Raw genomic sequence first — 14,742 nt, 5'->3', positions numbered from 1 at the left:
GTCGTGCGGCGTTCATACTATCGTTTAGTTCTGATTTATGTATTTTCTTTAGGAAGACTATTGACACTATTGATACAAAGTTGAAGGCGTAATTTTCTACGAAAAAGCAAAGAAAACTCTTTTACTCTCTCATTTTTCATATATTTTTGACGTATACAGGGCCGGACTGGGTATGAAGAAATTTTGTGAAAGGCCCGTCAATGCCGTTTGTCCTTACAAAATCCTAATAGTGTTGTCAGCTTACACCCAAAGCACCAGCTGAAGTAAATTATTAGCGATAAATCAAAAATATATGAAAAAATGAGATGACAACTCGTGATCTTTGCTAATGCTATCTTTTTACATAGAAGAAGGACGCCCCTTTGCAGTGCAATTCAAGCTTCAATATTTCTGAATACTTTTGGTCTTCCTTAATTTTCATTAAATTTCTGGAAGCATTGTGAATCCCGAAACAATTTGAAATATTTTTGTATGTCGTAAATATTGTGTGCATATTTTTTAGTGGTGGTGTCAACGAAGCGCCACCTGTTATCATTTCTTTTTATCACCTGAACAGAGCTAGCGGCGAAATTTGAACATTTAGGATAAGTACACAGTTCGTGAAAATACTTGCAAAATCGACCGCTGCAAAATACGTGCAAAATGTTGACAGAAAATGTATGATGAAAATGTCAAATATTTTGCAAGCACAGTGTAAACATTAGGTTTACACAGAGCTTGCAAAATATTTGACATTTTCCTCATACATTTTCTGTCAACGTTTTGCATGGGTCCATTTTTCACGATCTGTGTACTAGTCTCTAAATTCAAATGTCATCTCGCAAATTACTTCGAATAATTATTGCGATTTAAAAAAAAAAAGGGAATTGGTGTTGCATATAAAAGATAAAGCATTGGAAATGAAAAGAATATGAACAAATTTGTGAAAAGATCCATTTCCCGCTATCCCCAACCAATGCCTCTGGAGAATGAATCGATAATTTTTTTTGGCTCGGTTTTTCATATCTGAAATTGTTATATGGTTTAACAATGAAAACGTTGAGTTGTTATTTATTGCTAATTTAAATTTTAATGTCAGTGCAATTATTATTATTCATCAAACTGTATTATAAATGTAAACACACACAATACAAACATGGCTCTTGGCATAGCTCGTTGCTGTGTATCATTATAATAAATATATTTGTTTGTTCTCCCTGGTCGTTAATATCAGTCATATGCAAAAGAACAAAAATAAATTAAATTTAGATTTAAACCTCTTTCGACAAATTACTCATTCAATTGCCTTATTATAACTCATTGCAAATGTACATTCATTTTTAACGAAATGAGCGCATAAATTTGTCCGATTTAAATGTGTGATATGCATTCTTGTCCTATCTCGCTTTGTATAGAAGAGCATTTACGACTGTAATATAGGTGCTCCAAGAAACATTGAAATATTATTGAATAATCGTTCCTCAACCGCATTTTCGTTTTAAAAACGTTGTAGAGCCATAGATTTCGAGTGTATGTTTTCCCATGTCTAGCGAAATGGTACACTAGAAAATTCATTTCTTTTTATAACAAATTCAACCATAAATTTTCATTTATAGCTGGAGGGACAACGTGTACATAATAGATCTGAATTTTTGATAATTCACAAACATAACGGTGTAGAGCATGCATTGTATATATGTTTTTTGAATGATGAGCATTCCAATGGTTTTATTTCTATCTTTTTCAGTTCGAATTCAGTCGTAGTCTTTATACCTTTTCTCCCCATATACGACGAAAAATGTATTTATCAACTTCTTTCTCTTAATAAATTCATAACTTCTTTAACGTTAGATGATAGCCATTGTGCACAGCAGGGTTTATTTCAGGAAAACTAAGCTAAATTTGCTAGAATTTTTTTTTAAAGCAATTATGACAAACTTTGGCAAATTTTAGCACTGGGCGACGATTCTCGAAAAATTCGTAACGGTAACTTGACAGTTCTTATGGAATTTAGTACATACAACTGTCAAATTACGAATTCTTAGTGTTACGAATACTACGAGAATCTACGCCCTGCGACTCGATTCTCTTGCGTAAAAATTCATAACTTGACAGTTGCGTGTATTAAATCCCATGAGAACTGTCAAATTACGAATTCTTAAACGTATTAGAATCACGCACTGGGAGCCAATTCATGTGAATTTAAGAATTCGTAGCTTGACAGCTGTCACCCTAATGCTAAAAGTGGTCCATACGATTCGTAACTTTTAAGGTGACAACTGTTAAGTTACGAATTCTTAAATTCACGAGAATCGGCGCCCTGTCACACAATTTGAAAAACGAGCTAGGAAATGAGTTTGTTATAAAAATAATCCGATTAAACTATCCCACGACATGGACGACTTAACTGTGCAATGACTAATTGATTGAAAGTAAATCCTACATTTCCTTCAATTTTCCTTTTTCATTTTTATTTTTTCCCTATAATAGTAATAATGAACTCGGAGATGAGAAGAACATTAAATTTCACTCGATTATCTATCATAGATCTTGAACAGAATTTAAAATTCGTTTTCTAAGAACAAACATTTTCTCTAGTTCGCAGTATAAGCTTTTCTTAAGCGTACATGGATCCATCGGATAACTTTCATTGTCGTAAAAATGCTTTGAGAGACTTATGCAAACTACTTTAGAACGAACATTTCTGAAATGTTAGTATTTGAAAGCATTTATTGATGTAGAGATATGGCCATCAGATTTGCTACTTCTTCTATTATAACGCTATGTGATTTGATAGAAAATCTTATACTTCAAATGTAAATACATTGCACTTCGTGTCTAAGTCTATAGAAGAATGAAGAATTCAAGTCGCATGGACTTATGAAGGTTTGAAAATGGGTATGTGTACAAACCCATCGTCTTGTGGTAGCTTTGTCACAGCTGGGCCACAAGTTATGAAGATTGGTAATACTTCATTTCAATTATGATTCGCTAGACTTGTTAGTGAGCGAACTGGTTAAGTGTTCTTAGAGTATTGTATCTAGTGTCGCTGTTGCCATTAACTGATGAGAAATGGTATTTTTGAACTGCATGTTAATGCAAATTGTCGAAAAACTTATTTAATTTTCTCTCAGATCGAAACAGTGGTCGAATGTCTTGCTTAAATAGCCTCAATACAAACAACACTCTACGGATGCAAAAATTTTCGAATCTGCCGCTATTATCCGTAGAGTGTGTGTTGTTCGTATTGAGGCTATTTAGTCTTGCTTATTACGAGTTCAATTGTTTTTCTGTGTCATGTAATGACAGAATAACTGGTCATAGTTGGTCCTAAAATGATGAGTCCTTTGTCGATTAAAGACTACAGTCGTAGAAATTTCAATTTGTTGACCCCAAAACATGAGGTAAAGTAAACTTTACTTCATGGCTGCGAAATACCTCGAGTTTTTGAGAAAATTACCTTTACTTAGCAATGGGACAAACGTTAGAAATTGCTCCTTGTGCGTCTACCCACCTCGAATAGGTAAATTTCACACAAAAATTTCTTTCTTCATTTGTCCCATCGGTTAGGAATGTATACTTAAGTTGTGGTCGTTTGTTCATGTTTCAAAACACAAAACCTTCGACTCTAGCTACGCAGTAAAGACAACCAGAGTGGTGCCCTATAGGCAAGTCGATTAAAGTGCTCTCTAAAAAAAATCCGTCTAATTCAACCGTTAACGGCTTAGTGAGAATTTCAAATTAAACGTTTTAAATTGCTTTCAATGTAAGACGTTAATTGAAAAATGATGAGTGCGGTAGCCATATCAGGATAAAATTAATTTATTTTTTTCGTTCAATAATAAAACGTTTTTGCACCAAACGTCTCTTTTTTCTGTACGGTTAAGTGAAACACAATAATGTACAATTAACGCGGAACGTAAATTGCCAACGGCCAACAAGATACTAATAATTCAACACATTCAATTATCTCCGAGTAAAACCGGGTTTAATTCGCAATTAACATTTTCATTTTATCCATTTTACATAATCGTGAAGTGTGCGCTGTTTCAAATCACAACAAACGGCAGAGCAACACACAAAAACAGCCAATAACTAATTAACCGCAAAATTCCTTTGCGATTTAATTCAATTTTATGACTGTCGTTTTATGGTTCGAAAATGTTGCCGAAGTGCGTGTATCTAATTATTACTGTATCTAAAACGCACACATGCCGCATCTGTGCGCCGAGGCTACAAAATGTTATAAATTGTTGAATTTTCCGTAACATCATAATATAATATATATACAGTCAGTAGACACACAGCACAACTAGCTATAAACTTTCATTTAAATATTCCAACGTAATTAGATTTTATGGAGACAGTGTGATTTTAACCAGTTTCATCATTCACTGAAAGTATGGTTGGTGTGGTGATAGAGAAAATATTTTTCGTAAAATTCATTAATTTCAATTTCTTCGCAAACATTTTACCCTCATTTCGGGATATATACAAACAGTATCATCGCACATATCAACCAGAAATTTATTTGGTTTGTGCCCCAAATACAAATGAATACCGAATAGTGGTGTTTATAATAATATCATAACACACCGACGACAATATATCTCAACACACAGTACGATATACGTGATTGCGACAAGGGGATGTGTGGATATCGAAGCTTGTGGCTTTCATTCTCATTTGGTGACATTTTATTATTTCGTTTTAAATCTCTGCTATGCGGTATTAAAATCAACAATATTCGTATCCGAAAAAGTAACACCGAAATTCGGTGCTCGACCGGGGCGAGAAAAAGAAAACCCATCATTTCTCGGTGTGGATATTACGGCGAGGATTTTATTTTAATAAAATTTAATATATGCGCCAGGCACCTCATATAAAACCATAGTGATTCAATAACAACATCTGATGCTCATTGCATACTGTTTCTCTTAAATTTTTCTTTCATTTTTTTATGTTTCTACATTTCGAAAGGGTCACTTATTCAGGGTTGGTGAAAGAAGAATGGTTATTTGCTTACCAAGGGGTGAAGTGAAGAAGTTCAAAATTTTGGCGATTATACTTTGGCGATATTTCCTAAGAATAGAACGAAACGATGTGATCGCATGATTTCTCATCCGTGCGTGAATAACTATTTTTCCAAACCTAAGCAAAATGACAGTTGCAAAGAGACTGGTAGAAAGATTTTATCATCTGAACTGTCGTCAGAGAGAGCATCATTTGAGCGGAGAAAATAAGGTTATTCACACCGCACGGATGAAAAAATACGAACAGTGTACAAGTTGTGTTGTGATGATATACATGGTACATTCACATATAACTCTCTATTGCCATAAAACAAAGCATTTCCGCTCAAAGTTTCAATTCAGGACGAATGCACAGTTATTTTTATTAAATTTTAAATTGAAGTGCAATGCTTTCACCACCAAAAAAAACTATTTCTCGTTACCACAAATAATGAAATTGTGCTGTTAGCGAGAAATATGTTCCGAAATATATTTTGATGGGTTTTCCTGACTGATGCGGTCAACATATTTTTTTGACAAAAAAAGAGTCGTGCACAACTCAAGTGGTATCTGGTACATCGGAACTTTTAAATCTTTCGTTGAATTATGCATTTTGTTTTATTGATTAACTTATTACAACAAATTCTTTCGTCAAATTTGTCATTTATGGCAAATGAATTTGAAACTCTCTTGGCGTATCTGAAAATATTGTACGAGATACAGAAGGGAAACCCAATTAGGCGCAAAAGACGGTGCAATTTCAAATGGTGTTCTGTTTTTGACCATTTTAGCACATTTTTTTTGTTGTTAATTACACACTGTGCTCATAACAGAACGACGAAAAAAATTGCATCTCAACACCTTGTACAAAAACAATCATTGGTCCAACGTGTACGAAACTAAAGCAAACTCGCTGTACACCACTTTACTGTTGAGAGCAGAGTTATCAAAATCCACCCTTGTGTACAGAACATGAAATTGTCATTCCAGCATTTCAACGAAAAAACAAGGCAAAATCCGTTTAACACTGGACACTCTGTCTCGTGATACTCTGTTTGTGGCGATATTGATGAAAGTGTTTACTGTTTTCCGATAAAAAGCGCAGAACAATAGCTATTTTGCTAACTGGTTAGTAAATAGGGTTGATTTGCTCACTAGATGTGAGATTGCCGATACGAGCGAGGCGAGTTAGAAAACACATCGTGTGCGCAAAACAATCCCATTTACTAACGTGTTAGCAACAAAACGTGTTAGCAACAAGATCTACTTTGCATTGTCCGCTCTATACCAATATCAGGTTTCGCACTTCGGGTCACATGAACTCCAAGATGAGGGTCTACCATCATTAGATGACAAGTGCCTTAACCTAAGCGACTTTTTATCGAAAATAGGAAAATTTCCCTAATAGGAGTAGTGAGGTCAGAATCTTTGATCTGGGTTCCTGCTTCTCAATTGAAACACTCTACTACAATATGTAACATCTACTACAACGGATCTGTCAGTTCTCCATTTAGATACTGAAACAAGAGTACCAATTTTGAATGTTTTGACATTACAGTAGATAAAATGTGTTGTGACCTGCTTGATGAAAATCAGCCAGAAATCGAACATCATTTTCACATGGGAACGGAAACGTGTAGCAGATTTTAACTATTTTCTTTTCCAATTTTTTTAGAATCACAAAACTGATTACTGCTCTGACAGTATGCCGTGGATAGGGAAGAAAAAAATCCGGTTAAAGTCGGTCAAACTGTACCAAAAATATTAAATGAAAATGAATCTGAATTACGTAACATATATAGACACCGGATAGATCTGTACATTGGTACACATTCATCCAGCAGAATATTGCACCCCCCAAAACATACACAAATTGGGATGGTTTATCCGAAATGTTCTGAAATATATATCTATAAAAAGTAGAGAGTAATGATGTTGTGTGTGTGTAGTATAGAGTCGAACACAGAAAGAATCTCGAAACATTGGAATAATATTTTTACGTGATATCTTCGCATGGGGATGGATGGTATGGTAGATGAACGAAATGGAAGTAAACGAAGAATATAAATGGAAACAGAAGCATCCGTAGTATCTCGTCTCTACTTGTTCTTTATTTTTATTAATAAAATAGCAAATAATAAACTTGTTTCGTAAGATTGAAATGTAAATAATGCTAAATCATATATAACACAACTGGTATGTTGTTGATGGAAGCGTTGTTACAACGAATGAAGAATGAACCGAAAAAAAGATGAAGAAGAAGAAGAAGAAGGAGACGATGTGTACCAAATAATGCGATACCAAATAGCAAAATAAATATTACGAAACGTTCTCCCATTTCTGTTAACATTCTCCCGTCATTGATATTGTTTTCTTTCTACCTGTGTGCATATCTACTATACCTTCTTCCATATCAAAGCCATAAAGCAAGAAATCTTCAGTAAAGACGGGGAATGGTTGATTGATAGATTACATTGTCGCTATGTATATAGCGTTGGTGCGCTACAGCACGAGTTTACCATTATTTCATCATCACTATCTCTACACACATTATATAAATATCAAACGCACCAGAAGCTGTTTATGTTCACAAAATTGAGGTAGAGTAATATTGCGTGTTGAACATAATAACACGTAAAATGTCATGTCACATCGAGTATGGTATATTTTCATCTGGAATCACGACAATACATAACTTATACTCGGGCGCTGTACCAACAACTTATATTATACGCCACCACAAAACATTGTTTTACAAATTGTATGTTTATTCACTGATAAATGATCCTAAAACATTGATACATTCATGAGCTGCAAACTTATTTAGGAGAAATGAATCAATATGTGTACAGATTCGGATACACATTATAGGTCCAAATGAATGCCAATGTGGTAGAGAAAGCTAATTTATTAGGCATTGTGTTTGTGTGTACGTGCCATATGCATAATGGATCGAATGCATAGCTCGAACTGAAGAGCTTTTCAACTTCAATGCTATTCGATGTGAAATGGTGTTGTTGAGGACAATGTGAAAAGTTTTGTCAAAAGACCCACCATTAATTGGTCAATTAAAATTTGATTAACGAGAACGTAGGATACCTATGCCATATCTTCTTACCTAGAGGAGAAAAATGGTTTTCAGAACACGGGCGAGAAAATAGGCATTTTCACACTTCAGGTAAAACATCGGGAAGCCTTTATGGTGAAAAAAGTTGTGTAGCTCATTTTAAATCAGCTACAAGCGTCTGGACAACAATTAAAATTTTAAGCCCTAAGATGTACCTCAACGTTTGAGAATTTATATTCTGGAATTGAGTACACATCCTGTGTGCAACTACCTCTAAAATAACATCTCTAACGATTACTTTCCGTTATCCAATTTTCTTCGAATAATGAACGCACCGGTGGTTTTTCACTGGAACGAAAGGCAGTAAGGAAGCACTAAAATTATGTTTAACGTCTTATGGAAATGTTGTACCGTAACTTACTTTGGGAATTATTATTATTTTGTGTGCAATTGGTGAGCTTCCAACTGATCAAAGTTTGCGAAACAGCTTAACCAGGGACTATTTTTGGTGAATCGATATCATCACTGAATTCTACGATAGATTTTTTGAAGAAACTCGTCAAAAATACAAATTTCGAGTTTATTTAATGAAATTACCAAAAAAAGTCTTAAATTTATGGCTGGGATCATTTAGCTGTAATCTTCGCCGTTTAGCTTTCCGTTTACTTGACAGTTGGTTTAGAACAATGAAAGCTCCATAGCTTTTCTATTATTTGAACGAACTGACCCATAAATGGAGAGCTTAACGGCGTAAGTGTGCCAAGTGATTTAACTCAGATAAATAGTACAGTTAAAGCTGTGGTACGCTATTATGTTAGTGTCAAGTTAGTACAGTTGATCTGTGGGACGTAATAGATTTTCATCACACTTGTGTTAGTGTTATAACGAAGTAAAACACTCTGTGGCCACCTTTAACGTTAAAACGTTACTCAAAAAGTTCCAAGTTGTTATCGTTTGGAATTTTTATTTTCTCGTTACAATTCGTAGCGTTACGGGCCGTGACTTCATTTTTTTTTTTTTTGGTTCTGAATGTAACGTTACGACAATTATACCGAAAAATATCGTTATTCCGGATGTCTGATTTATGGAATGATATCGTCGAAATAGTCCCGGAGCCAACACCACCACAATATTTGTTTTCACGATACTTTCCGTAGACGATACAAACATGCTACATAACGTGCAGTAATCACATCCAACTATATAATTTGACCAAATTCCCGAAACTAATTTTACAAGTACATAACAAACAATATGGTCAGTTGTGGAACCGACATGTTCACCATATAAGATATGCTTTCTAAATGCACAATTTCTTGATGCTAAATACTCAATATATATGTATAGATGAGGGAGGGTGTGTAGATGTAGAAGCAAAGTGAATTTAACTAAAATATTCCAAAACCGACATGATAAAAGATATCATTTTGCGAAGTTTTGTGTATACAAAACTATCTCCTGCTGTTTGGATCCACACATAGTACTTTTAACTATCAAATGAATTAATTGTTGTTGTTGTTGTTATTGCCGCTGTTGAATAATTTGATAAACAATTTAAATATAAATTCCAAATGTTTCTAAACTTTGAGGGGTTTGTAAAAAGAGATAGAGAAAGAAAGAGAGATAGAGAAGATAGACATTAGTTTGGTATCAAGTTTGAACGAAACTTTTCCCGAAATGATGTTCTGATATCAATTCATTCTTGTGTGCAGAAATTGTGTGGTATGTACACTGGAACGTATTCAACGCAAAATAGTATGTAGGTCAGTGAAAATATCCATTTAATTGAATAAATTGGTTATAGTTTTACAAGGGAACCACTTTGACAGTTCCATTTCACTTTATAATCGATCGCTGGAACGTGTTTGGTTAATTTAACTATTCAATTCAATTCTCGTTCGACTATTGAATCGTTCAATGATTTTATGTCTCTCGTTTTATGAAGTCACAATTATACATCTCTAGAACACGTCAACGCTATAACTGCACATAACACTCATAAAAGAGTTGATTTGCTGTTCGGTAAAAACGAAAAACGAATTTCAAATTTCCAATTGAAGGGTCCTGATAATTTTGCCAGCAATAGATATAGATTCATCGAATGCAAGCACAACTCGCGTTATACACATTCAACAGAGTTATTATTTTGTAGGAAATTAACTATTTGGGTCAATTGATATTTGTAGTCAATTCAAATTTGCCGTTTCATTGAATCGCATTCTGTATTCGGTCGAAGAGATTTTTTTTCAATTCGATTTTGCTGCTGTCAATCAAAATAAAATTTAATGAAAAAAACAAAAAAAAATCAAATTTGCCTCTCTTTTTCAATTCCAGAACTTCCGGACTGTAAACCAAATGTATGTACATATCTAGACATCACATGCCCAGCCGACAGTAGTCAACGAGAAATTCTACCAATATTTGACCAAAAATCCGAAAATCTTACCCAAGACCCAGCAACGAACAATCAACCGACCATGGTAAAATCCAAACGATCCATACATTTCGAACGCCACGATCCGATTCAAATTGTTCCCGGCCCATACAAACAGAAGCGAAGCATCAATTCGGATGAACAAATTGACAATAAAAAAGCTGCACTGATCGAATGTTGCATACAAAAGCTATGCATTTGTGATACGCGTTGCACCCAGCCGAGTTGCCGTACCGGTCAAACGCTCGTCCTCGAACGTGAAGGTATGCCAATACCGGGATCATGTTGTCCCGTCTATAAATGTGTTCATTTCACGCGACCGGCCGTTAGTTGCTACTCGTCGGAAAAGAACAAGCATTACCATCATGGCGATACGTGGAGCGAAGGCGACTGCACCACGTGCCGATGTGACGATAAAGGGAAAAAGCATTGTGTGGTGAGTGTGTGCAAAGCGCTGTTCTGCGAAAAGCAAATCAACATACCGGGCGAATGTTGTCCGATGTGCGACCATACGAATAGCAAATTTTGTGCGGGTCAAGAACAATGCGAAATTATCTGTCGCTATGGCTATGAGAATGACACAACCGGTTGCAGAAAATGTAAATGTGCCACAGATCGTCCGACGGATAAAACTAACGAGGACGACGGTTACAACAGCAACGAAATGACGTTTTTATGCTTGGGATTGGTAATGGTGCTTATCATTTTCGTTGTGTTTGTTGCAATCAAATATTTGAGGAGAAATAATCAAAGCTATAACATTGTACGAGTTCCTAGTGGCTATAATTAAAACACAAAACAAAACAAAAATTAACCGAAACAGTTAGCATGTGTGTAAATATTTTACTTTGTTAGAATGTAATTGTTGCATAGAACATTTTCTGGAATTGTCATTTCACAGATAACCAATCAACGTCTCTGGCTGCATACAAATAAAGCTCGAAACGAATTCAAATATTGAAAAAAGCAATGTTAAGTTAACGAAAATTTTCTTTTGTATTCAGCTCTTTTCGCATTGTCTTAAAATGTGAAACTTGCATTTTTGCTGCACTTTCTCTATTGAAATGAATCAAGGAAAATTGATAGCAAATGCATCGTTGACATTTGTTGACAATGCGAAAAGTGCTGAAAAGAAAAGAAAATTTTCGTTAACTTTACATTGCGACGTAAATCTAGAGTAAAGTTAATCAGAAATTTCATGTCTTAAGACTTATCGAAGAACTTCGAACACAATTTTTTGGTAGACCAACTAGCAGATTTTTTCGTTTTTGTTAGGTTGAAATTCCATAGTACATACTGTGCATTACCGGTAATACCGTTCAGCTCATTACCGACAATAGATCATCTTCAAAATACGGTAATTTCATACGTAACCTCACGAAAGTTAAATGTTTCGTTCATTCATTTCTATGAAGTTTTTTTTAACGTGGATGGCATTTCTTGACGTAGATGACATTTCAAACTGCCTTGAAGATGATCTATACCACAAAATGTACGTAAATGTTTTCGATCCGATGGTGGATTACCGTACCGTGTCATAATTAAGGTTGAATAATGAATATGCGGCTAGTTCTCCAAATTAATGAATCTGACTTTATTTTTGTAAAAAGAAAAGCTTGGAAACAGGCAGAACAATTCTTATGATCTGGAATTTTGATTACCTCCTGCAAATTCAGGCAGATAAATCGACAAAGATTTTAAATGGAAATTTAACCGATTTCTGGGATACAATTGGAAATTCCAGATCATAAGAATTGTTCGGTTCGTATCAAGGTTTTTTTTAAAGAAATAAAATCAGATTTCAATTAAATTAATTGAATTAAAGAAGTAGACGCGTTTAACGAGTATTATCCCGTGGACCAGCTGGTGATCGGTCAAATGGGTAATTTACGTGGTTACAGACAGCCAGTATCTACACTAAAATTCAACTTGACCAAACAAAAAACCAAAATCTGCATTTCATTGATTTTATTGTTCGTTGTCCAGTGTCTACTCAAAATTTCGTTAAAGTTTATTTGCACAAAAAAAGCGTCCAATTTGAGTGAAAATTTTCATAACAAAGAAAAGTCTGACAAAAAGTCCACCGGTTGAAATTTTGGGTGTGCACTGTTCTTACGAACCAGAATGATCGCTTTAAATCGATTATTATCAATGATTGAATTTCGTTAATCTTTTACTGTATATAGTGTAACCAGTTATCTGTGAAAATGTTTCATGAAAAAGTCTTTTAGTATTAAGAAACGTGATACCGTATTTTGGAAAGTTGTTACATATTCCAGAGTTTGCCATCCTTGCCATCCGCAAAAAACATAATATTAAATACAATTGTAAGTGAGATATCCCAAACATATTTGCATGCTTTCGAAGAATCCGACCTAGAATCTATACGAAAATCATTTTGTTTTTCTGTCAATAATCTTTCCCCCAAATGACCCCCCCATAACAACTCGGAAATATTCTCAACAAAGAAGAAAGAAAATTCGTTTGAAAATTTTGTTATTTATTGTAATTGTGAAGAAAAGAAGAGGAGGAAAACCAAGCAAAACGAAAATATTAATTTATTTTATGAACTGAATTTAGTTTGTAATGTTGAAAAGAAAAGAGAACTATTTATTGTTAAGGAAATGGAAAACCTTTTTGTCTTTCGAGTTAAAATTCAAATTTAAAACAAAAACGAAATCTTTGCGCACCAAAACGAATCGTAAAGCCATAATGAGACGAACATTTTGTTTGAATTGATGAACCTACGAATGAAAATGCATTAATTTCACTGACTTCTTCTTTCTACAGCATTATTGTAACAACTGTTGTAGGCAACACTTAAAATTTATCAAAAACGGATTTCTCAAAGAAACGTTCTTCAAAAAGACGTTCCTCTTCTTCAGCATCTCCCCTTCGCTTTTCACATTATTCGTTTTCAACTTCATTAGTTCATCGTTCATCCACCAGTCCAGGTAGTTCAATCGGTAGAGCGATGGACTCATACCCTTCGACTCTCACGTCCTAATCATAAATGATGCGCCTCTGCTGTTAGTTAACACTAGTCAGCTCTATCGACCGCAGCACGTCTTCATGATAAATCAGGATTCTGTACACAATTCTCACAATCCTAATTCTGAAATGTCAACTACTAGCGACACCTATGTTCTAATAGATCAATCATACAATCTCTAATTGTAAAATCCAAGGTAAATATAGTGAGGAGATAATGCCATATATAACCGAATCAGATGTGCGGTGGCACGAAAGTTCGATACAAACGCCATCTCATCCCTTCGTTGAAAGCAAAAAATGGAATAGAAAGTCGGGGCCAGCTGTTGTGAGATAGCGAAAATATTTTTGTGAAATACAAGTAAATCGTAGTCAACCAATTTAAAAAGAGATGTCATTGGCATCGAACTTATGTGCTAGACCGCGCGTCTGAAAGACATTACCTCCTCACTATATTTACCTTGACAAAATCTATCTAAAGATATGGGTATGCACAACAGGTGCATTTGTAAAGCATCGTCTTTCCTGCCCTTCTGTCCTATTCACCTGTGTCCTTATTGGTTTACACCACTAAAATCCCTTTCACTATCAGACTCTTCGCACTGATTTTAAACTTCTCAACACTATCGTAGACAGCTCATGGGAATGAATTTGTACGCTAAATGACTTTTACATGTCACTCTAAACACGTATACGTACGTACGGATATCGTCAACCACCTACTGTGCATAATGATTCTATTCCAGCAAGGTGTATAGTCTGTCATCACTTTTAAGTGCACTTTTATCTCGAAAGAAATTGTGGTTTATGTAAAATGTATGAAACGGTGGTAAAAAACGTATGAAAGACGACGAAGACATCATCGTCAAATTTAAAAGCTATTCAACATTTCATTTAAAGTCATTGTCGTAACATTTCCATCATTTTCCCGTTAATGATCCCCGTCCATGACGTCGTCCTAATACGCGAAGCACACAAAACTTTTCAATTTTAATTAACCTTTTCATAATTCAACTTACATTATTTCGAAGAAAAAAAGTTCGTTGGCACACTTCTGTTTAATGGCAAGGAAAATTCTTATTTTTTTACACGTAGTTCGTTTGGAATTCAGACCAAACAGAAAAATGTGGAAATGGATTTACTTTTACAAATATTTACCATTTAGTCGGGTCCCTTGTGTCAATCGGCTCGTTCTACGTTTTTCGAGCTTCTCAGTTATCATACAAGTTTAGGAGTTTTCGATAATACATTTTTTTCTG

The 14,742-nt window shown here is 34.7% G+C and overlaps 1 protein-coding gene across 2 annotated transcripts in view; it reads left to right on the top strand.

Annotated features, from left to right (window-relative positions):
* Positions 1–13,088, top strand: part of LOC119071575 (cysteine-rich motor neuron 1 protein-like) — a 183,891-nt gene extending 170,803 nt beyond the window's left edge. For both annotated transcript variants that reach the window (XM_037176517.1, XM_037176516.1), the window contains one exon: positions 10,393–13,088. In XM_037176517.1, coding sequence (XP_037032412.1) covers positions 10,393–10,408 — 16 coding nt within the window. In that variant the 3' untranslated portion in view covers positions 10,409–13,088. The remainder of the gene's footprint in view (positions 1–10,392) is intronic.
* Positions 13,089–14,742: the final 1,654 nt, after the last annotated feature.

This window comes from Bradysia coprophila (assembly GCF_014529535.1).
Source record: "Bradysia coprophila strain Holo2 chromosome IV unlocalized genomic scaffold, BU_Bcop_v1 contig_5, whole genome shotgun sequence".
Taxonomy (NCBI): domain Eukaryota; kingdom Metazoa; phylum Arthropoda; class Insecta; order Diptera; family Sciaridae; genus Bradysia; species Bradysia coprophila.
This window is presented reverse-complemented; position numbering and strand designations above follow the sequence as displayed.